The 24,217-nt window shown below is 38.1% G+C and overlaps 1 protein-coding gene across 1 annotated transcript in view; it reads right to left on the minus strand.

The window, feature by feature from the left end:
- TBC1D9 (TBC1 domain family member 9) overlaps window positions 1-24,217 on the minus strand; it is a 34,761-nt gene that overhangs the window by 10,108 nt on the left and 436 nt on the right. The window contains exons 2-13 of the mRNA XM_015861047.3: window positions 14,567-14,677; window positions 12,980-13,098; window positions 11,954-12,182; window positions 10,941-11,202; window positions 9,765-9,972; window positions 7,007-7,213; window positions 6,278-6,448; window positions 5,685-5,835; window positions 4,111-4,325; window positions 3,083-3,200; window positions 1,927-2,212; window positions 1,370-1,499 (exon numbers count right to left, since the gene is read on the minus strand). Of these exons, the coding sequence (XP_015716533.2) occupies window positions 1,370-1,499; window positions 1,927-2,212; window positions 3,083-3,200; window positions 4,111-4,325; window positions 5,685-5,835; window positions 6,278-6,448; window positions 7,007-7,213; window positions 9,765-9,972; window positions 10,941-11,202; window positions 11,954-12,182; window positions 12,980-13,098; window positions 14,567-14,677 (2,207 nt within the window). The remainder of the gene's footprint in view (window positions 1-1,369; window positions 1,500-1,926; window positions 2,213-3,082; window positions 3,201-4,110; window positions 4,326-5,684; window positions 5,836-6,277; window positions 6,449-7,006; window positions 7,214-9,764; window positions 9,973-10,940; window positions 11,203-11,953; window positions 12,183-12,979; window positions 13,099-14,566; window positions 14,678-24,217) is intronic.

The following is a 24,217-nucleotide window of genomic DNA, read 5'->3' on the forward strand; positions in this document are numbered from 1 at the left end:
AGGATCACAGCTAAGATTCTGAAAACAGTAAAGATACACTTGTTTGCTTCTTACACTCTGACTTGTAACAAAGCTAACAGTGAAATCCCAGCCCCTGCTGCACACCGCTAAGTAATGAATGTAGCAGTCATTACATAACAGATGTCTTGATTTTTTTTTTTCCCCCATTCAATGGTTTACTATGGGGCTGTTGGGTGTTTTAATAATTAAATCAACCAACAACCCTTCCTGGGACTAATTCTCTTTTTGCACCTGTTTACTGTTTCTGTCACAGTTCTTCACTCCCCATGCTTTATTTATTTATTTATTTATTTATTCCTAAGCGTATAGGAGTACAGCATTACTTATCTGTATGGAACAAGAAGGTTCTGTACCGCATAAGAGCACCAAACAGACAGACTGGCTCTGCATGGAGGCAGGTTACTCATCTCAATGCAGTTAAGACAAAACAAGATGCCTCCATGACAAGGCAATAAAAAGTATATATATATAAAAAATACAAAGGAACAATTTCACAAAAATACTCTTCTTCCTGTTACAACATCGTGCAAATGAGAATTACACATGTAACTTGATTCTGTCTGTTGTTCAGCACAGAATATGCAGTACAGAATATGCCACAGCTAAGAATCACTTACTCCCTATTAAATAGAAACCACGTTATTAAAACATGTAGGGTTTAGGAGCACAGGAAGCAACTCTGAAACAGTTGTCACACTGCTAATAGGAACTTACACCTTGAGTTAAAAAAAAACTAGTTTACTTGGCATGTCATCAGAAGAAAAAACATGGAAACTAAGGAGAATTACTTCTTTAGTTACTCTCCTTAAGGTTACACTTTAATTTTCATAAAAAATAATACATCAGTGTAATCAACAGGGATATTTTAAGTGATGGATATGTATTTTTTAATTTAAGAACAACAAAACTGTTTTGCAAGTTTTAGCTTTTTTGTAAGATTTCTTCTGTGCTTTACAGTTATTAGTTGGCATCAATTCCCTTCACTTGAAAATATTTTAGCTTTCTGAACAGGGGCCACTAACTTCTCTACTATCACTAACCAGCACCAGCTGATAACTTAAAAGGAACAAAGTTTGACTGCAAATGGAAAGGTCTTGTGAAATCATACTGACTCAGCTTTTTGATTGCAAGCAGCTCTCCTGTGATGCTGCAAGCTTCTGTACACAACAGCTGTTGTTTAAAACAACAACAACAACAAAAGACAGACTAGCTTCTTCCCATCTGACTATTTCGGTTTTCTGAGGTGAGAGAATACTTCTTTTACTTCCAACTTCAAGCTAAGCCAAACTATACAGTAAAGCAGAACTGAAGTGCAGTGACAAGTTCCTGTTAAGAAATCCTATCCTACCTCATAAGAAGATCTGATCAATCTGAAGATATCCACCTCAGGATAAGGCTCTACATCATCACTGAGCAGTGAGTGAAGGTGAGGAATGGGTGGAAGAGTGCTGTCTTTATTGGTTACACTGTCCAAATACCTGTTGAGAAAAAGAAAATGAAATAGAGGCCTCCTCTAAACTCATTCATTTCAGAGCTTACCTAATTCTTCTTTCTAGTCCATTCACAAAACAATTTCCCTTGCTATCTAGGCTTTTTCTTAGAAGCATTTATAAAGTAGTAACTAAAAGCTGAAGTAATTTCTGTCTAATCGACAGAAACAAGTTTTTATAACCAGGTTTGGAAAATTTCTTTGGATGTCTTGAAAGAGTAGCTTACATTTTATTAGTCACTAAACATTATTGTAAGATGACATAAAGAGCACCGTACATGGGTGAAAAAGTACTATAAGCATGTAAAAGATTTACTTTTAGTGCATTGGTTTAAACTTCAACATAGCCAAATATAAATTAGAAGGAAGCAAAAAGAAAAATGAAGATGTTTGGTTTTTTTTTTTGTAATAAATACCTTCCCAAGACTGTCATGGCTTCTCCATCGTCTTTGCAATTAAGCAGCTTGTCAACATTAGCATCGAGGACAGCAAGTGCTAACTGAAATATCACCTTTATTCCTTCACAGAAGAAACAATCCACAACCACCACAGCACTCTCAAACGGCATTACACTGAGGAAAAGAGTGAGGAACCAGGACAGTGAAATAGTGGATATTACACCCAAGTCCTGCATGCAGTCATAAAGCTGAGGGACGTAGTCACGAGCCAACTCTTCAAAGACACCCTGATCCACCAGTGCTCCTGTTGAAAATAAGGTTGAATGTCCATTACTTTGGGAGCAATTGAACACATCATCATTTAGGGAAAAAAAAATTATCTTCTCTGTAGATAAACAGATACAAAAATTAAAAATCATTTTATAATTCTTATATGCACTGTCTCACTTTCAGTGAAACAGATTCATCTAGATCGTAGTAAGTTCTTGCTGATTTAATTACAGATTTCATAAGAGCTATTAAAGAGTCAAATTAACTCTAGGACCTACAGAAGTTACACTGGGATTTAGTATTCATTACTAACAGAATTACTAACAGTGTTTTTCAATATTAGTTATTGAAAGCAGCCAAGGTGACTTGCCTGAGAGGGTTTGGATTTTTCCTAAGAGAACCCTTGGTTGTATCTATGTCATAACATCAGTATCTTAAGCAGTTCAAAAAGGACTGCATTTGTGAGTTACAGCAAAAACAGTTTCCCTGATTAAGCTGTTTCAGAGCTGTTTATTTTCACGTACACAAGAAAACTGTCATCCAATAGTAACAGCTTTCAGATATCGTTTCTCTTTCAAGTCAGAAGTGAAGAGACACAAAGAACTCCACTGTACATTGTCAGAGCTCTTATTTCCATACTTATTAGATACCTGATCTTCCATAATTCCAGTTTTAGCCTTCCACATCTTTCAGATGTTCTCTAAGCCCACTTTAGAATGCCTCATAATCCTAAGTAGTTGAAAAAGCTTATAACTAGCACAGTTTAGGAAACTTTCTATTCTCTCTGAGCAAGCTGCCTTGCTGTCAGCACTCACAATAGTTTCTATGCCACAAATAGCTCTTGTTACCAACTCAGTTGGGTCACTGTGTACTGAAACTTAAAAAATAATAAATCATAGCATACCAACAACTCTTGTGTTATAATAGTCAGGTAGCATACGTTCACACAGAGCCACCAGCAGCCAGAAAGCTTCCTCCTCTTTTGCATAAAGAAGAAGTACTGAAGTGACAATATTCATAGCCTAGAAGAAGAACAAATATAAATTGCTACACTCATTTCCTTAATATCTAGTACAGTAAGTGGGCAGGTAAGCGCTTGCTACTCTTTGAAAATTAGGTAAAACTCCACAGCAGACCTCAAACTTTTCCCAGCACTCACAATGAAGCTTAAGAAAGCCTCAGATAAATGATAAAAGTTAGTTCTAAACTATGAAACTATATGTGTATATTTAAAAAAAAAAAAGTTTTATTTGCATAATCAAGGGGCTAAAAAAGTCTGCAAGCATCCTGTTTCACTGCTACCAATATTCTGTAAATAAGCGTTTTTAGGGAATCTGAGTCCAATACAGACAAAATGCCTCCTGGAGCACTGATGACAACTGCTGATCTATTACTGCTTGTAGAGATAGTGTACAGGCTTTGTGCCAGTACAAGAACATGAATCAGTGGGCTGAGGCAAGCATCTGTAGCAGTGTTGGTCACCAACAACCAAAGCTTAACAGTGAAACATAAGCCTCTCACTGCTGCTTACTATCAGTGTTCAACTGTTCTCTTGACAGCTTTTTTCTACATGCTGTTTCCATCCTTTTCAAATATCACAGCATTGTATAATGACCTCTGAATTGTTTGCTTAGATCCTCTGACTAGTCTTCTGTTAGTCTGAAGAAATGAAGCACTTCAGTGCAATTTTCTTCTCTGTTCATGTCTTCAAGAATTAGCTGGTCATTTCAGATCCTGAGTCATTAATATTTCAAGGCTCCTGCTTGATCACTATCTACTCTACAGTTCTGCAGCACTGACACTTCTCACAGCATTTTGCCATTATCAGTGAACTTCCATGGCTAAATAAAGTGTGTGCAAATGAAGAAAAAAGAATAAAAGGAAAGAACTGGAATTCCAGGAACTGAAGGAGTGCCAAGATACTTCAGTTACCTGACAATATCCTATGTTTGGATTTCTAAAAGCATAAGCTGTCAACACTCTCCTTAGAGCAGCAATACCCATCTCATTCTGGAAAGCAGGGTGTTCTGGGAGTGAGCGGTGCAGATCCCTCTCTATTTCTTCTGTAGCAAGATTATACTTCCCCATTGATCTCTCCACTAGGTCCTCGTAATAGCCAGGATGAGTGGCCATTTCATTAATGGCTCCTGGGAATGGGAGAATAAAACCACAAGAAAAAACAAGGCTTAGCAGATAAAACATCCCAATGTGATGATCATCATCCGCCATCCTTTCATCTTGAACATCAGTTTTAAAATTCAACAAGCAAATATGAAATGTTAGTTTGGTAAAGGTGATCTAATAATAATAATAATGCAGAGATGACAAAGTAGCTCTACTTGTCTTCTCCTCTAGACATTTTAATATCAAAGGCTAGGAAGGGGGAAAAAAAAGCAGGCCCCTCTTTCACTTAAGATGAAATGGGAAGCACGAAGAACAAAAAAGCTGTGCCACCACATGGTATCATGAGCTCTCTCTACAGCTGGCTGTAGGGCTCATTATCCTAAACTCAAAACATACCTGAGAAAGCTACTTGCCCTAAGGAGGGAATAGATTATGCTCAGTCACAGAAAATACAGCATCTCAGCTGCATCCTTCAAAAAGGAGGACAGAGGAACTCAGGAGCTTTACTCCTCCTCCTGAAAATGACCTGTTACTTTGGGCAGGGCACTCACCCAGTCTTAGGGACATTGTTACACACTCACAGAGATGCTACAAGATTTCACTGGTGACTTCAACAGGACAGACGTGTGCATTCTTTATGTATTTTCTGAAAACATCCCTTTTGTGCCCATTAGTAAAGTGAAGATGTCCAAAACTAGGCATTATTAGCAAAGAAATTTTAAAAAAGCTTAACTATATCATCATACAAAGCTCCTGGTGAGCTTGTATTTTAAATGGTTTAAGGTATACATGAAACTATCTCAGTAAAGGGCAGAACTAGAGAAGACATACAGAACCTAATGCATAGACTCGTTTCCATGAAAGCTGTAGTAAAACAAATGAATTCCCTCAGCTTTGAAAAGAAATGCTTAATGGGACACAGATACAGAAAATCCTCAGGGGCACAAGAAATACAAATGGACAGAGAAAATTTTCTCACCATTTTCCACATGGAGGCACAGCAACAAGTTTATATTTAGGAATTCCTTGTGAAGGCCAGAAGTATAACTGGATTCAGAAACGATAACAAATACAAAGCAGGCCTGCAGATGACTGTTAAACATCTGAAAGCCCCAAGATTACTGACTTCTGGTAGCAGAGTATACACTCTGCTTTTTTATATACCTCATTAATTATCTGTGTCTTGTTTGAAAAAAGGATTATTTTTTTTGTCTAAACAGAACTGTTGCCTAAACCAGTCTGGTGCCTGTCAACAATTATGGCCTTATTTGCTCCAAACATTTTTGTTTTCTTTTTAACTACGCTCTTAAATATCTTCAAAATCCTCCCTCCTCTCATGATTTTGCTTATAACCCACACTTCTAATCTGAACAAATACTTACCTGAAAACAGCAGCCAGAGCTCCCCTCTCATGCTTTCTGGAATGCCCTTCAGCACAAGATCTCTAGTCTTCTCTGTACGATACATACACACTCCTTGGCCATATTCAGCAAAATGAATCTTCCAGGCCTGTTCTTTCAAAAACTCTTTAGCCTAACAGCAATGAAAGAAACACATGAAGATGTCGCTCCTCCTTCTTACTGTCCCACTGAAATGCAAGGATCTAAAAGCCTGTCATGTTCTAACTTATAAAGAAAGCAATTAACAACCTGGTTACAGTCTAATTTGCTTACCAATGGTCTGCCTTCTCCCTTTTCTTAATTTCTATCCTTTCAGACATTGCTGTTAAAAGAACACTTTTGAAGCAGTTGTACTTGAGAACAGGCATGCAAAGTCTCCTTGATTTTCATCCAACTCTGCTTTCTATGTAGCAAAGTAGCTCGTATTGGTAGAGCAGCTGTATATTTTTGTGAAAAATACTGCTTCTTCTGGAGACCTTACTGTGGCAGAATGAAGCTTTCCTGCCTCAAAAGCATTTATTTTAAAGCAAATGCAACTTTTCTCAAACAAGCACACGGCTCCAAGATATTTTTACCAGTTTGGGGTTGAACTCCTCAGGAGACCTTCGTCGATACATAGTCATTAAAGCTTGAGTTGCTGTTGGAATGCCATTGCCATTGAGATTGAACTGTCGTTCTCCTTCTGACTCAGAGCTGAGGCTTTTATGAGGGCTGGCAGAAACAACACTATTTGATCTTGTAAACACCTGTAGAAACCAGTCACAAACAATACAGGCATGGGGTTTAAGCCCAAGCCCAGACTTTTTACTTTTTTTTACTTCAGTTTCTATATGCCAAAAGCTAACTCAAAGTGAAGAAATTAAATCTCAGAGCGAGCACAAATCAGCAGAATTTAAAAGAGATCTAGCTGTTATAGACCCGCATAACAAGTTTCACATTAACTGCTATTTTCTTCAAAATACTGAAGTTTCACAATTATATTTTGACTAGGATAAGTACAAGCAATATCCAGTTAAACTGATAACTACACTACTGTGGTTGTGCAATGTGAAAGCAGGAGCTAAAATAGTTCCTGCTTCTGTGGTGAATTCTCTCATGTTTATCATGAAGAAGATATTCCACTCACAACATTTTAATTGTTCAGCCTAGGGGAAACTAAAAGCAGTAACACAGAGAAGGTAATATCTCAGTGTCCAAAAGTGTGGCCTTAGAAAACGTTTAAGGTTTTAGTCATCTTTAGTCATCTCTTGCTGCACTGGTTAAAACTTCCTTGTAATCACCTATTCACGTTTCCTTCCACATACCTCATCATCAGAGCTGATATAACTTCCAGACATGTTTTTTTCCAAGTATATTTTTGAAGTAGTTTGTTGCAGAAAATCTGAGATCCTCTGTACAAGAAAGTCTCGGTCTTTCAAGTTGGCAAACAGGAATGTCATTCTGTTTTTAGTGCTGATTGACAACGGGCTGGGCAACACACTGGAGCTATCTGCCTTTTCCACTATTGTCACCTGGGGAGAAACGGTTGCACCTTAAGATCTTCGTTAAATGAGCTGCTTGCTTTAAGAAACCATTTAAGTACAATAAACCCAATGTCCTTTTCTCCCTTGTGTCACTAACATCCCTCTACTGCAAAACAGGATACAGATTAAAAGACTCAGAACCCTAAAGACAAAGACAATCACTCCCCTACAACCGGCATCTGTACTTTCTCCAGCAAAGTTCCTTTTTTCCTGCTTAATTTTCCTCTGGCTTCATCTTAAAAGAGGCAGCACAATAAGATTTCTTCTGTGGGTTAAAGATCTATGAGCTTTCTGTAGGATGCTCAAAATCCTTCTCCTGGTCCCCAGCACCAGCATATGTTGAATCAGCAGAGAATTTTGCTTACTTTTTTATTACTAACATACACAAATATGTCCTTTCCTTCCCTTCTTCTTGAAGAACACTCCTATTAAGTTATAACTACATACTGCGATAACAACTGTTATTTCAACTGCACGTTCACGATTCACAGCAACCTGCAGCTTAGGGAAACTAACCCCATGCCCTTCCTTACAAATGAAAACATCTCTCTTCTGACAAGTCAGCTTGTTTGGCCTTCAGCTGTTAGTGAGCTCGTCATTAATCTAACTGAATCCCAATCTGTAAACAGTACACATGCTACAATCCACTACGGTCTACTGAGTACATGGCACAAATTCCCTCAATTTCTGGTAAAGCATTTTTTCAACAAGAAATCTCAGGAATAAGTTGCACACTGTGGATGAATCCATAACAGCATCGTTAATAGCCTTAGAAACAAATCAACCAACGAAGTCTGTGCAGCTCAGAAAACAATTTAAAGTACTTTGATTTCTTCTGACTATAAAAGAAGGCACGTTTCACTTTACCACAACTTTTTCTTTTGTCTCTTCACACTTCTTTTTTTCCAAGTAGGGATCAAAAGTGAGACAACAGTGCTATAACATTAATGTTTCTCTAGCTACACTTTGCACAATACTTTCTTTAAAAATGGATTTAAAGGCTTCAATGTGTAGCTCAGATCCTAAATCTCTTCTCTATCCTGGCAGCTTCAGTTTATTTTTGTAAACAAATAACAAATCTCTTACAGCTCTTCATTAACACAAGTAAGTTAGAAATTCTTCCTACGTTAGATTTTCACTCCACTTAAAAACTGCTTGAGAGTAATCAGCACAAATGAATTTATAGAAGCACAGGTCAAACATCATAGTAAGTAAGCTCTGCTACAATGACAGCTGAAAACCCACTTATGTATATTCAAGTAGACACAGGTATATGAAATGCTGATCTTGGAGACCATACATAGTGGGGCAGGGAATAGTGCAGTCAGCTACTGAAAATCTTTTCCAATCACCATTTCTGAATCAATGCTTTGCCATTGACTTCTGTGTCAAAACTGATCCAAGTCATCAAAGAACACTGGGTCTGAGGCAAAGCTTTAATTAAACAGAAAGCTTCCCTTTCAGATGTTAAGAATACTGGTTTATTTTTCCAGTGGTTGTTCCTACCATGTGTTACTGTTCTCCTTGCTGGTGCTGAGATCTTACCTGCTGACAAGAAAACATTTCTTTCTTTAACTATTTGTTAAAGCTTTCAGGATGCTCTGAATCACATGCTGCTGCAGAGGTTGTGGTTATCAAATCAGTTGCTGAATATGCTTCAGAAAAGGATGCCCTGTTAAATGCAGACTTTGTTCTCTCTTCTACCCGGTTACTCAGAGGACTGCTGCTCCCTCAGAATTCCAGACAAATAGTGCAACCACAATCAAATGTGCCTTCTCAAATAACCAAGGTCATTACAACACAGCATGGAGAAGAGGTACTTCAAAGTTCCCAAACAAATACAATTTGTTTTGGTTCTTCAGATCAGCTAACTGGCCTTGTTTACATAAGCTTTGCTAATATTCTTAAGACTACACATTTCTCCATCAACCCACAGAGCAAGTCAGTTATATAAAACCTCCCCAGTATGATTTTTTTTTCCATTGCATCTAACTTGCATTATTTTTACTGAAAATCTACTTAAAGCAACTATCTTTAAAAAGAGCATTACACTCATTCATTAAACATATACAAATGCTTTCCAAGTACAGCAATAAATGATTTCAAGTTTGTCTATATTAAGAGATGACTGAATTTGTTAGTATTATAAATCTTTTAATATCTGACAAAAGCAAGTCTTACCCAAAAGATTTTTTTTAATACGAAGTCCTACTCATCTACCAAGGAATTCTTATCCTACTCTATGAGACAAGAAGTGTACCACAGACACATAAAACAGAGTACAAATTATGCAAGAGGATGGATTCCTGAAGGTCATGAAAACCGACAAGGAAAACTCCCACTCAATTTTACTAGTAGGAACTTAGTTCTAAGATACACATAGTCATTACATATTACACAGAACACATCAGAATAGTATGCTCACAGGAAATTAATGAGATGAAAAGAGGTTTTCTCCAACAGTAGGAAAAAAGCTACGATGCAATTTCCAATACAATATTACTTGATTTTTTTGCCCCACTAATCTACAAATATTTACCTCTCGAAGAGGGATAATAAGGCTGCACAAGTTCTCTTCCTTACTAGTAAAGCAGATGTAGTTTGTAGACACAAACATCTGACCCAAAATATGCATTTTGTTGAATGGAGTCCACAGAGTACAGTCTGTGTGTCCATCTAGTTTCTCATCCTTGGGAAGCCGGAACAATGCACGGTATCTCTCACTCTTTGCTCTGGCATCAAGATCTCTAAAGCAAACAAAAAACACACCATAAAAAAAAAACAACACACACACACAAAAAACTGTCTCTTGTTATAATAAATATTTTTAATGTATATTTTATACAAGCTATTGAATATTTCCTACAACATAATTCATTTACTAACACTGAGCATACAGCAAATAGTAGAAACAGTTTGATTGTAAGGGACATATAATCTTCATTGCTGGAAGAGGTATGGCTCAGCAGTGGACTTGCAACATTAGGAGGATAGTCAGACTCAGTGATCTTTTCCAATCCAAATGATTATATGATTACTAAATAAGAGACTACATAATATTATTCTAAAAGTGTTACTCTGAGGTTGATTTATTAATACAGTGGAGTCTGTAGGGTTGTAGTCTTAATAATTTCAAGATTTAGTCTTGTTAACACATTCGGTGCAGAATACTGAAATATTACAGGTCTATACTACAAAAGAAAAAGCAGACAAACTTAAGAGATAAAGTACATGTCAGATGTCACAAAATAATGAGAAAATAAGGAAAGACTGATTGCAGTTCTGTATGGTTCGCTAACATGATCAACATACAAGATAAGGAAGAAGTTCTAGATGGAATTCACCACCCAGCAGAGTTTTTAAATTCCAGCTGTAGAATCAAGAATGAATGTCAGAAATGTTTTCTTTAAGAGGTCTTACAACAGCTTATCTAACGCAGCCTACATCAAGTGATACATAAAAGAGCTTCTGAACAAACTAGAACCTGACTCAAATATTTCTCCCATTTTTCATATTTGTATGTTTTCCTGTTCCTATTTCAACAGGAGACCAACTAATTATATCTAAATAACTCCACACCTTTTGCCACCATCTAGAATCAATCATTTCTTTTGGAATAACACTATATAGCAGCACCATTAGAAAACTTCTATACAGAATGATGTAAGCAAAAAGAATGAGGAGAAAGAAATGACTAAAGGTCAGTGCTACTCACCGTTTCAGTGCAGATACTTTTTTGGGAGATTTCCTTTTCAGTTTGGGCAATGACCTGTCTTGTTCAAACCCTTCGTTGTCCAAAAGCTGTCGCATAGCTATATTGGCAAGCTGTTCCATTAGTTTAAATGTCTCACTGATATTAAGGAATACTGAGAAGAAGTGTTCACTGGACCTGGTGCTTACTTTGATCATATCAGGGAAGAGCAGAGTAGCATTCTTCTCAAGTTGAGTGATATCAACCCAACGGATAACTAACTTTGCTGAACAAAAGCAAACAAAAATACATCGTCCAAAAAAGTTAGTATAATCTAAAGCATTTTGAAATTTTCTTGCATCTTGAAAAGTTAGAAGGATGGCATAAATGACACAGCTGATATAAACAAACTATCACCTGACAAACAGTAGATAAAAGAGTTTAAATATCATTTATTTCTGTACTGAACGCCCACATGTATGCACAACAAAGCTGGGCTAACATAATTCTCAGTGTCACAGCACTTGCTCAGACTCCTGATGTTCTGTTCCTAGGAAAGCAAGGGACCATGTTTTGAACACATCAGAAAGGCTTCCCACTACTCAACAACCAAAGCAATTTAATGAACTGTTTTAATTTTAATAAACTGTATTTGTTACTGTACTTTGAGATGTCCTTAACTTAATCATAATACAGAATCCCACTTAAAAACAGATAAATACTTGAGCAACTAGACAAGAATCATAAAACATTTTGTGTATTAAAAAAAAACACAAAATAACCTACTGCATTCAAGGATGATAGATTTAATACTGCCATTGTTGAGGTACTTAGTCAGCCTCTCCTGATGTGCAACCAAATAAGGCAACAAGAGCACAGTTCAGCACTATGGACAACCAAGGGACTGTTCCTTGCTTTTTCTTCACTCAGCATTGCCTCTGCATCCCAAATACGTCAGCATGCAAAAAGTAACAAACTACAGAAGACTCCCTAACAATTCTGAGATGTACAAACCACCATTTCACTGTAAAACATACCTTCCCGTCCCATTAGGAAAGAATAAAAGCAAAGGTGATTAATGCTGAGATACACCCAGCCCTGACGAGGAACCTTCCCCTTCCAGTAACTGCAAGAGTAGTAGTTCACCAATTTCTCTTCTTCTGGCATCCCAAACAGCTTGTGAAACTTCACTATGGCTTCCTTAAACTTTTCTGTATCATCATCTTCCTTGATACCATTGATTTTGTTGTACTCAGCAATGATACCCTAGAAGGGAGAGAAAGAAGTACACAGTATATTAACTGCTGCAGGTTATCACATACCCTTATTACCAGCACGTTTTATGGTGAGGGCCACAATAGTTAACTGTGAAAGTAATGAAGTATCTTACTTGCTATTTAGTCTTCTATTCATTCCTTTACTTACATAATTTTTTACCTTATTCAAGGCTGTCTTTATGATTACTTTACTCCCTACCATGAATATGTAAAAAGTAACCAAACATCAACTGCTCAGCTGCTTTGCCAGTATCCCATTTTAAATTTGCAAACCTATCTCAAATACACTACTACCACTACAAACTACTAAAGGCGCCTGTGATTTGTAAACCTTTCCCCTTCCACAAAAATATGTCCTATGCACAAACCAATAGAATTTCACTAGAAAATTTTCTTCTAAACAGAAAGATAAAAGAACAAGTTCTATGATCTCTTAGTGGATCTTAAGAAAAATAGAGTAGGTGAAAAAGAGAAAAATCATATTTGATACCTCAAAAACTACAGCAGCTTATGCTCAATACTGAAGTTCTGCTCTATTTATTTTCCAATCTCTCACATCATCATCTTATTGCCTTTTATGTTGTAGAAAGTAAAGATGCTTTGTGCCTTTAAATTGGTTGGTTTACATAGAAAGTACAGCAATGGACAGCAAAACATCATTCATTCTAACCTAAACCACCCTGTGATTCTGTGATCTGTTGGACAAATATTTACAATATTCTAAAAACTCTTCCTTTCACAGTCATGTCTGCCATCAACAACATTTACAATAATATACTTAACCACCTGTATTTTTCCTCTGACAAACGTATTTATGTCATTCTCATTTTCAAAGATTGATAGAGTTTGCAACAAATTCTGTTCAAGCCATTCCCAGTGTTCAGTGATTTCCTTCCTTGAGCAACCTGCATATATAAAAAATAAAATAAAAAAATTTAAACATCACAAAATAATCAATGTCTGTGTTCTCTTAATACTCAATCTGAATCTCATTCTCTTGCTAGTTTCCTGAGAAAAGAGGCCTTCTACTCTCCTGCCCATCTCCCCACCTGCACATGTCAGTACAACACCATACTGAAGAAAACGTTAAGAAATCCACTTTACAGAGCTATAAAGCTGCAAATCTAATAGTTAAAATTCTCACACAGCCAAGATCCATACAGCTAATACCAAAGAAAATTCATATCTACATCAAAAATGAATTTCAAACAGCTCTTGTGTCTATACATAACTTAAATAGTCATTTCAGAACAAACAAAACCCCTAGGATTATTTTTTCCCCAGAGAAGCCTTGCACAGAAGATCAAATGTCATATGGCATGAATGAAAGGGGAACCAATCACATTTTTTCCTATCATTCTGCACAGGTGCTCACTGGAGATAGAGGTTACTGCTTCATAGAAGGCATGGGAGGTTAAGAAAAATCTGCAAAAATAAGACACTACAAGCACTAAATAAACAATGTAAAATAAATCAGACTTGCATAGCTAAATTCAGCAAAATGCCTTAGTACCCCTGTATAATGAAAACAGCCCTTGATTGTTCAGAAGGAATCACTGTAGTTGTGAGTTCACAAAATAATTACAGTACAGTGCCTTAGGCAACACTGGGCAAGCTCATCTTTAAGGTTGCATGATTTGCTTTATAACATTTAACTTTCCTGTAAGGGCCACACTGTTCCCTTTAGGTGACAAGTCTGAGCTACCACAGTCTTCATTTATAATGAAAAATAACCAAGCTAATCACCCAGCCTGATATTATATGGTTAAAATTCAAGAATCAGTTAAATATATATATATATTTAAAAAATGGGAACAGGTATATGCATTAACTACTTTGTTAGCAATTTCAGCTGGAGCTCACATTCAAAGCTGGGACTGTAGAATCTTCCCAGTTTCCACATCAAGGGAAGCCAGGTGCCCAGTCTGAATAACTTTGGGGGCCATAGGCCAGTTACTTTTCCTCCCACATTTCATACACTCTCATCACACAGGAATGCAGTGCTTTCAAAGTGCTAAAGGAATAAGCCATGGGCATGGAGAAGAACATAAAGGTTGAGGGACCCTAGACTGTTTGCCTGGGAACCAATTCGAGAGATGAACAGCAGGAAGCAACATAAGCCTCTCTTCCTGTTCCTGGCCTGGCCATTTCTGTCTTCACTATGTCACTGTCAAACATAGCACATACACACACACCGGCAAACAATATTAGAAGTTCTGGAGCTTCTTAATTTAAACATTAGAACTAGTTCTAATCCTGACCCCATTATTTGTCCTACAACAACTGTACTCAGCAGGCAGGATGCTTTGTTAGTTACGTAGCAGAGTACCCAGGAAAACAAAAAAATCTACACATCACTATACTTGTCCTTACCACAGGCAATAGTCCAATAGACCAAGGAGTCTGGTGCTTGATAGAGGATTCGATATGGTGCCACTCTGGCACTAGAGTCCAACACAACATCAAGAGTACCCACAAGGAGACCTAGGGAAAAGGAAATTCTGATAAATACACAGTGATGGATCATCTGAGACCTCAGCTGAAAGGGCTCCACATGCCCTCACCCCTCAATTAACCCTCCTTGGCAAAAGGCAGACTTATGTACCCATTACATCTGTTTTCCCAAGTTATAATAAGGAAGAGTGACTCAACAGGGAAAAACATCCTCACTTTCAACATGACTTCAATTTTAAACATACATCAGCCCCAGGGTAGAGGCAGACAAACTGAAGCAAAGCACAAAGCAGCAGTTTCAAGAAGCTATTTACGAGTTCAGGTCTTTTCTGTTTTATATACTTTTGGAGCCCTAGGGGAAAGAACAAATAAACAACAACAGAAAAAACAACCCGGACAACACAACCTGTAAGAGTTCAACATTCAGATGTCAGCTGGGAAAAAAACCAAGACTTCCAGCAAAGACAATTATGCTATTTAATGGTCTGATTCTTTAGCACAGAAAGGATCAAAACGCTTAACAGTCAGCTAGAAGGATACTGCTGCAATACAAAGCCATCCTGTTTTCCTGCAGTAGGTTTGCAAATTCTTTGCAGCTGAGGGGCCATCAACAGTTGCATGCCAATTCAATAATTTTTAACTACGTTTTTACAATTTTCTAGATGGCATTTTACTAAGAAACTATGCACAAAACTAACCCCAACAAAATCCTGTTCTCACAAAATACTCTATTTATTCTTTAAAAACACACAAAAAAATTTCCTTTTCATCTTCCTTGCAGAGATCTGGGTTATTAACTCTCATGTTTAAGTCCTCAGCAAATCAGGTCTTAAGAACAGATGAGTTAACTTCCAAACACTTGTTTTTTCCCCACAAGTATTTACTGCCTACTTAGTCGTTGGTATTTTGTCTCTCCTGCCTATTGATTTCTGGTATATACTGACAGGATGCCTCTGGTGAATATTCCACCACTTTTCCTAGATGCCTCTCGACTCTCTTCAAACTTAGTGGACTGAAGCAGATGAAAATATTTCTTTAAATTTCCGATATCTTGCACTTTTTTTTCCCTTTACATATATTCTCCATCCAACTGTTACAGAAACAGTACAGCTCTGACCCAGAAAAAAAAAAAAAAAAAGACAACAAGCACAGACCAAGCCAGACACTACACTGAATTACTTGGGTTTGCTGCAAACATGTGCAAGGGCTTATGTCAAAGATTACTCTTGTTTTGCAGCTTAACACCTCCTCTGACAGTACCAAACACACAAAAGGCATGAGGGAGGCAGTATCTACAGTTGTAGGCTGGTTCAATATAATCTTCTATGAGGAGCAGATACACTGTTAAGTCTCCATAACCTTTAAAAATGCTTGTTTCTTTTGTTGTGCCATAATCCCAACTGTATTGACATGTGGGTGGTCCTACCCACCAATTCTGCCACTAGTTCTAGGATGGTACTGCAGCCAGAAAAATAATGGGATACTCTGCTAAGGTCAGAGAGCTAGAACAAACCTACTGACTTGAGCAGCAATACCAATGTAAGCAAAGCTTCCCATCCCATCTCCTTCTTCCTCATATACTGGAGACAGGGAATGACAGGCACAACCCCAACTCCAAACAACAGAAACAACAACGTAAGGTAGAGCAAAGCCTCTTTTCAGCAATTAGGTTGTAGAAATATCCCTGAAATATGGTTAAAGGAAGAAATGCACAGAACTCCAGAAGATCCCACAGAAAATTCTGTTGTGACAGAGTTTATCTCATATGATGAAATGGCTGTTTTGATGGATGACACACAAATATTTAGAATATAGTTTACATATTTTCATACATTAAAGCAAATTAACATTTATACTCTCATAATCATACAACTGTCTCTTATTGCTGTCCTTCAGGAACTGTTCCATTTTGCACTGTAAGTCAGTTTTTGTTTCTTTTCAATGCAGGCAGATGATGCAATCAGAACGAAGTCACAAGTATTCAAATAACCAGCGACACATTTCTTCAGAAGTAATACAAAAAACAAGAACAGTTTACTGATTATTATTCATTAACTCTTCATGCAGTGAGTACATTTTGAGATGATTAATTAATTAATAATGATGTTCATATAAAAACACAATAAGCAATAAATAAATAAATAAAAATCATTGTCTGATTGGTCCTTGAACAGACAGTGAATTATACACACAATCACATGACTAGGCCAATTGCAGATTCTTCACCCATTATTTCATCAGGTTTCTGACTACAGTGAAAGAAAGGAAGAAATTCCCAGTGTAAGACTATGAAACCTGCAAGCCCTTGTTCAAGTGAGCCTTTTTTTAATCAGTAAAGATGTAATGCATGTGTTAAAAGTTTGTGGGATTAGCATTTGACTAACACATGACAGCTCTAATCCTGAAGGCAGTCAAGCACGAGTAACCTTATATTGTGCAGAAGTCCCATCACAAATGCTACACACATAGAGTAACCATGCCTAGATAGAAGAAGCAGTAAGGGAAAGGCAAGGGATAATACCTGAGCAAATGTTCGACCTCATGCTACCAGAAGGACATACAATGTATCAGAGGGTGGTACTGTAAAGTGCTACAGTTACTTCATACATCTTATTAAAAAAACAAACAAACAAAAAAACAAAACAGTACTATGTTTCACTTATCTAACCACCATGCCTCACATTCACTCTTAAACTGGGCAGAGCTATAATCATTGCACAAAGTGTGAGGATTAGTCGACTGTACCCATGCTTTAGGATTTGTACTTACAGTGCTGGTATCCAGACACCAGCAATGACGTTTTTCAGGTGTTTTTCACTAGAAGGGTTTACAACCACAGACAATCTGGCTTCATCCAGAACACAGACTCTCTCTAAGCAAATGACATCCACCTGACACTTCCCATTCAGCTTAGACTTTGCAGTCCTCAAATCTTAGGTGCTATCAGTGCACATCAATGATCCGCAACAACGCCATTCTTCCCTACCATGGGGAAACTGCACCAAGTCTTGCCTACAGCTGGAACGAGGTCACTGCAGTTGCTGCAACTGCTGTGCCTGATACTGACACCCAGGAACACCCTCCTCCCCTGTTTGCCAGATGTGTTAATTGCCTGGCCCCAGAGAGCTGAATCATGCCATGCCACCAGCACTGCTACATCCTTCTCCCAGCTCTAGAACTAGCCATGATTGCTAGTTCACAACAAAAAAATCATCACATCACTCATCATTACCATTACAGAACTTTTTAGACGAATTGTTTCCAGGAGAAGACTGCTGATAAATCATTACTATTATAAACAACAGCCAGGCAGTCTCTCAAGACATCTTCTGGTAACAAACAACAACACAACAGATCTTTAAATGCCCAAACAAACAGCATGCATTCATCTTTTCAGCACCCACAGCAAAATCAGAAGTTTTCATGTCTGATTCCTGAAGTCACACTCACGAGCTACCATTCAAACACTCACATAGATGTCAGCAGCCTATCTGTATACAAGCTGAACACTACTAGCAAATAGGAAAGCTTACAAAGTCACATGCATAATTTGGAAAGAATTTTTCAAAACAGGCATAGCAACATTCCAACCACTGTGAATGAAAGAAGCACGGCTCAAATGATTCTCCATGCATCAGCATGCTGATGACTCCTCCTTCTCTTTCCATTAACAGAAGGTGGACATGCAAGGGAGCTCTGACCATAAGAAACCTATTTGGTTTGTAGACATTCTCACCTTGAGCTTTCAGTTTTATACTGATTTAATGGACAACAAGCAAAATCTTTCTAAAGTTTCAACGTTACTTTCTGGACTGTAAGAATAATAACTCATAACACTGCGTAGATAAGGTCTACACTACAAGCTATTGTTCTTCCTAGACACTACACTGAATCATTTATTTTCCATCTTTTGAAGACAGTCCACGTGTTTACGTAATTAGCTCACTCATTTGTTATTACAGGAAGAGGTCATTTGATTACTCGTCTGAGAAACCTCCACCTTGAGCAACAATCTGAACTCCATGGCTAATACTACCAACCTCTTCATTTATATGAGGCAACGGTGCTTGGTTTCATTTCATGAGACAGGCTAAATGAATGGTAAATACTATTAATTATTTAGAAGTGACCACAATGTTAAGCTTCCCATCCTAGAAATAATAAGATGCTTTTTTCAAAAGCATGAATAAAGTATATTCATTGTGAACATTACCCTTGGAACTTTACAGAGGGCTTTGTACTGTATGTGTTCATTAATGCAAACTAAAGCAAAATAAAACCTAAATATTTGATAACTGTCTTCTCATGCGGGTAATACATCAAAGGCTCATATGGATACGTATTATTACATTATGATAGGTAATGTAAAAAAAATTAATTTCCTCTGAAATCGACGCCATGGAGCTGTTTTCCTCAATGCCTGCCTTTGTTGCTTTTTCATTTTACAACCAAACTTTATTTGCCACAATTTCCTGACACTGACAGAGCTCTGACACTGATGCCATTTGCCAAGAAAAAGAACCAAAATCCTACATACTTTTCTTCAAGTTGATGAGTGCAAGTGAGAGTCAAGACTGAAAACCCAGTCTTCTATGATAATCTCAATCACCTACATTAGGACAAAATTGTAATAAAGGATAAAACTTCCATCCTCCTTTCAAGCTAACAAGGAGGACTGAAACAGATAATCTCATATCTTAATTTGAAAGTGATCAGCAATTAGATGTCTACTATGATACTCATACAAGTGGTCCAAACAAGTGATGACTCTGTTCCTTGCCCTCTAATCTATATCTGACCAGAGTTACTTCCAGCTTTCACAGCTTTCTGTAACTTCAGCTGATAAGCTGAAGCTCCCCAAATCGTTCTGAGATATAACCACATTCATCAGCATTATTATTTTTGCATTGTAAAAACTTGCTGCTTTTCTCCTCCAAGACAAAAACCAAAGTACAATAACTCACGCATATTATATCCAATGAGTAAGTTCACCAAAACCAACCTACCAGATTTGAACTCAAACAGATACAGTACTTCACCTAGGAAAGAAATTATATGGCAGAGAAATTCCCAACTCTGGCTACTGACATACTGGAAAACACAAAGGGAAAGCACAAGACAGGACTGTGAAGAAAGAACCCAACTCATCTCAAGAACTCACTTGCCAAAATTAAGGCTGCGGCTGCAGTGGGAATCCACAGACCTTTATCTTGGAACTATTTAACAGGCATGAAAAGCTAACAGACAGGTTGACCAGAGAAGTAACTATACTAATCGTCTGAATTTTGATAACTACTATATTTCAAGCATTAGAAAGCACATTTTCTACTTAAGCGCAACAAGTCTGACATACTAAACCCTAAATGCTTCAGCTTATGAGGACAGAAAGCAACGAGTTTGTTAAAGCACAGACCACCTTCTAATCAGGTCAAACACTTATCTTAGGCATAAAAAGGTTTTAAAGTAATTTCTTCCTCAATCCTCTGACTTGAGAGTGAGATGGAATTCTTCTCCCAGTTTGAGCTACTAATTGTGATGCACAAGATGGCTGCACAAAAGCACTGCTGGGACACTGTCACAGTCTTAAAAATATTAGATTCAACACTATGGCCTTGAGTTAGTCAGCTGAGTTCAGAACTTCTCCTTCCTGACTTCCCAGTTCTGAAAATGTATGATAATCCCTTTTGCAAAAATAGCTGGTGAGAATGACAGTACTTCATCAATTTCTTTTACAGCCAGGAATCAGCAAATTTCCATCTGCTCTCTTCTGCTTAAGCATTTGAATCATCTTTGGCAACATCTCGTGGACCCACAAACTTGCACTGAATTTCTCACACACACGCTGTCCCAGCTGTAAGCATAAAATGCCATATCTGCAAAATAGTTCTTTCCTAAAAACAGTTCTTGCAAAGTAAGAACAAGAATACATTTGCCTTGGGATTCAAAGGGATCTTAAAATAGCAGCATTTTAAAGAAAATGAATTAGAATTTCATGTCTGTTTCATACAGAAATGTACATATGCAACAGGAACACAGCAATTACATAAAATCTACCATGCTCTGTAAACTGTGAATACGCTGCTTTACTCTCAACTGTTAGTCTCGCTAATTCCTTGCAATGTTGTCCCCAAATAAAAGTCTTTGGCAAGCTTTATCACATCATAACTGAAAGCAGATAGAGAGACTTCTAATCTATGTGATGTATCAGAACACAGTATCTACTAATTAAAAAAACAAACAAACAAAAAACCTTTTAGTTATTCGTAAAGTTTATGACCTGTCCAAGATCCTTGCATCTGTGTAAGTAATATGGTCATACAGCACACAGTGCCCAAATGATGTGAGAGGTCTCTGTTCACATTCTCTCCAGCTGCCTGCATATCAGGTGACACAAGTTGTCCTATTACACACTGGATCCTCTAAGAAGGAAGTATTTCACACGGGCCAATCTACCAGCCTGAGCAGGGCAGGTAGCTGACAAACAGGAAACAGAGTAGTTAATGAGAGAGGTTTAAAAACAACCAGCATCTTTTAGAAATGACTTTTTCCCCTAACAGTAAACAAAAGGAAGATTAAACTCTTGGGTGAAGGCCATGCAGACACAACATACGGGCCTATGTGCAACTATCAGGCACTTTTACAGCAGGAACATACTATTTTTTTAGCCTAGTCTTTGGAAGAATCATGCGGTGATGCAAGACAAAGCAAGTTTGTAAGACAGCAGTGACAAAAATGATTTAAAATACAAATTGGATGTCTTTCCCTTTTTACTTTGGTTAAAAATGGAAAAATTTAAATAGCCTTTCAGGAAAGGCATACTTACAAAGGAAAAATGCAGCGAAGTAACTGGTTCTGACAAAATGACAATCATTTACAGGAGTCCATGACCTAAATTAGTCTAAAATGGCTTCACATAGCCTAGTAGAAAAGCTGCAGATCTTAAGCAAACCATTTGTCAGACACATTTTGTTAGCAGAGCTGGTTTCTAGGGATTCACTAATTAGGCACTGTCCTAATACAAACAAGATGATTGTCATGCTTCTAACAGGTTATAATTTGATACTAAACTAAGTGTAGAAAGAAGTCTCTAACATCCAAATGAGTAATGAAATTATGCTCTCTTCTTTCTGCTGAGATGTATAAACAGAGGCCAAGAGGAAAGAATCACTACAGATAGGGCTGAGATTTCAGCCCTCCTCCGGGAGTTCCTGATATTGTCTTTCCAGCCAAGGGTTGCTGCACTCAGAGTAGATCCAAGAGAACAGGTAATGTGAGTACTGCTCCTTCTCAATGTAAAGCCACAAGAATTAATTTCACTTGCTCCTAATGCTAAACAAACTGCTTGTTTTTCAGATGAAGTGTGTCCAAAGACATGAAAGTTGTTTGGACTTTACTCTGGCGATAGTAACATCCCTTTACTGGAGGGTGACAAGCAAATGATGGAAGACAGATACACAGAGACCCAAGCATTCACTTTGAGGATGACTGCCAGCCTTCAGATGCATTTTTAGTCACAGCATCCAAGCACAGGGCTGTTTGGAGAAGTCTATGCTGAACCTTCCCAAGTCGCCACTTCTGGGAAAGCAATCTACCTTTTCTGTCAGCTACACCGACACAAAGGCACTACAGCACACCCTCAACTTATTTTCTGCCAAGTCTGAAACATCAACAAATAGAAAGAAGAACACTATACTTAGCCCAGCTCAGACCGTTTAGATTCACAGAAAAACAACATCTGAAGGGATTGCCAGAAAATCAATGCTTCTCACTGCTGAACCATGGTTTAAGTTACGCATCAAAGCCATCTCATGACACTGGGCGCATATTCTCAACAACCAGAAAATCAATTACCATTCTAAGGTTTAAGACAAATGACTTGAAGAGTCAATAATGAGGGAGGACAAATCAGCAGAACTTAGATTGCAAGGAAAGAAAGGGCGACAACTGAACTTACATCCTCTTTTAAATACATACATTTTGATGACTCAGCCCCAGTGAGATCTTACATTCAGTGTTTCCAGTCAGCTTCAAGAATACGTGATCTGGTTTTTGTCAGAGCAATCGTAACGAGTTTTACACATTAAAAGGCAGGTGTCTTTTTAGGGTGTTATCTGAGCAAACTGCTGTAAAAAAAAAAATGAGGGGGGAAAAACAAAAAGCTCCTTTTTTCCTGTTTCTCTAATGTAGACCTAATAGCCTCCAAACTCTGTTGCCAGAAAAACTACAGAACTTCCCATAGTATTACCCTAAATGCTATTGTTATTAGAAACCATATGCCCTTAATTGTTTCAGCCATTTTCTTTACTCTCGGGATCAGTTAGGTCCCTCAGTACCTGGCATTATCCAATCTCATCTGTGAAGAGCAAGCCACTGATTTTCTTCACCTGTATTGGCCCTCAATGGACCATCCACAGCTGCCAGTGCAACCAGCAAAGAATTCCAGTATTGATACTTCCAACAGAAACAACTCATCACAGGTTCCACTTCCTACTGCACCTACCAAGCTGGGAGCAGACTGGACACTCCTCATCCCTTTCTTTCTTCCTCACTCACATGCCCACCACTGCCTGCAAACCCAAGCTCTAAAATGATTAAGTCAACCAAGTACCAAGAGGAAAAAGTGCCTTGGAGGCCAGTATGTAATCTGTGAGAGTCCACAAAGAAATCCTCAGCCAAAACAGCAGGGTTGTAAACTTTTGAAACAAGACAATTCTAAGTGGATTTGTCAACACTGTGGATTTTTCTGTAACTTCAGAGACCAAAAACCAACAGAACAAAGACAGCAAGGAAACAACAACAGACACCCACAGCTGATGTGAAACATCTGCTCGTCGCTTTCTGTGCAAGAATAAGGTGGGCTTTGTTAACCTTCAGCGCTAAGATCTCAAGGGCCTCCATACAACAACACTTGACCATGATGTCTTAGTTGAGATTGCAAATTGCGAGTCCACAGAGCATTCAAGGGCTGAAGGAACACTTAATCTTCTGGTAAGCAAACTCAGGACCTTGAATGCAACCTGTGTGTTTATTTTGCTAAGCCTGAAGAAAACCAGCATCAGTGTAAGCAGGTATGGGAAAGGCCACCCTGCCTGCAGAGAGCACGCGTGCACATTTTCTGCCAGATAAGAGGGAGCGGTGGTAACGTCATCGAGCTGCTTAGCTCCACTTCTATTTAAACGTATACCCATTACCTACAAATAATAGAAGGTTTTGCCAGATGCGTACACACGGTATTGCACAGACCAACACATGCAAGACTACTGATGCATTTCCAGCTGACAGCGGCTGAAAACGAAGCATTCAGGGAACAGACTTCACAAGGACATCCCAGGGAAGACGGAGAAGCCAAAACAAACCCGTTCTGATCTCATACGGCTGTGAATTACAGCCTGCTCTCATTTCCAACAGCACGCCCTGGAGGCTCAAACCTCCAATGTGACGAGAAGCCCTGCAGGTCACACCCTCTCGTCGGGAGACATCAGGCACCGCTGACCACCCGCACAAAGCCTCGGCTTTCTGTGTGTAAACCCTAAGAGGAACCTGAGCTTCAATGCCACGAAAGCACCTGGC

Source organism: Coturnix japonica, chromosome 4 (assembly GCF_054131305.1).
Source record: "Coturnix japonica strain WE chromosome 4, WE-NBRP24, whole genome shotgun sequence".
Lineage (NCBI taxonomy): Eukaryota > Metazoa > Chordata > Aves > Galliformes > Phasianidae > Coturnix > Coturnix japonica.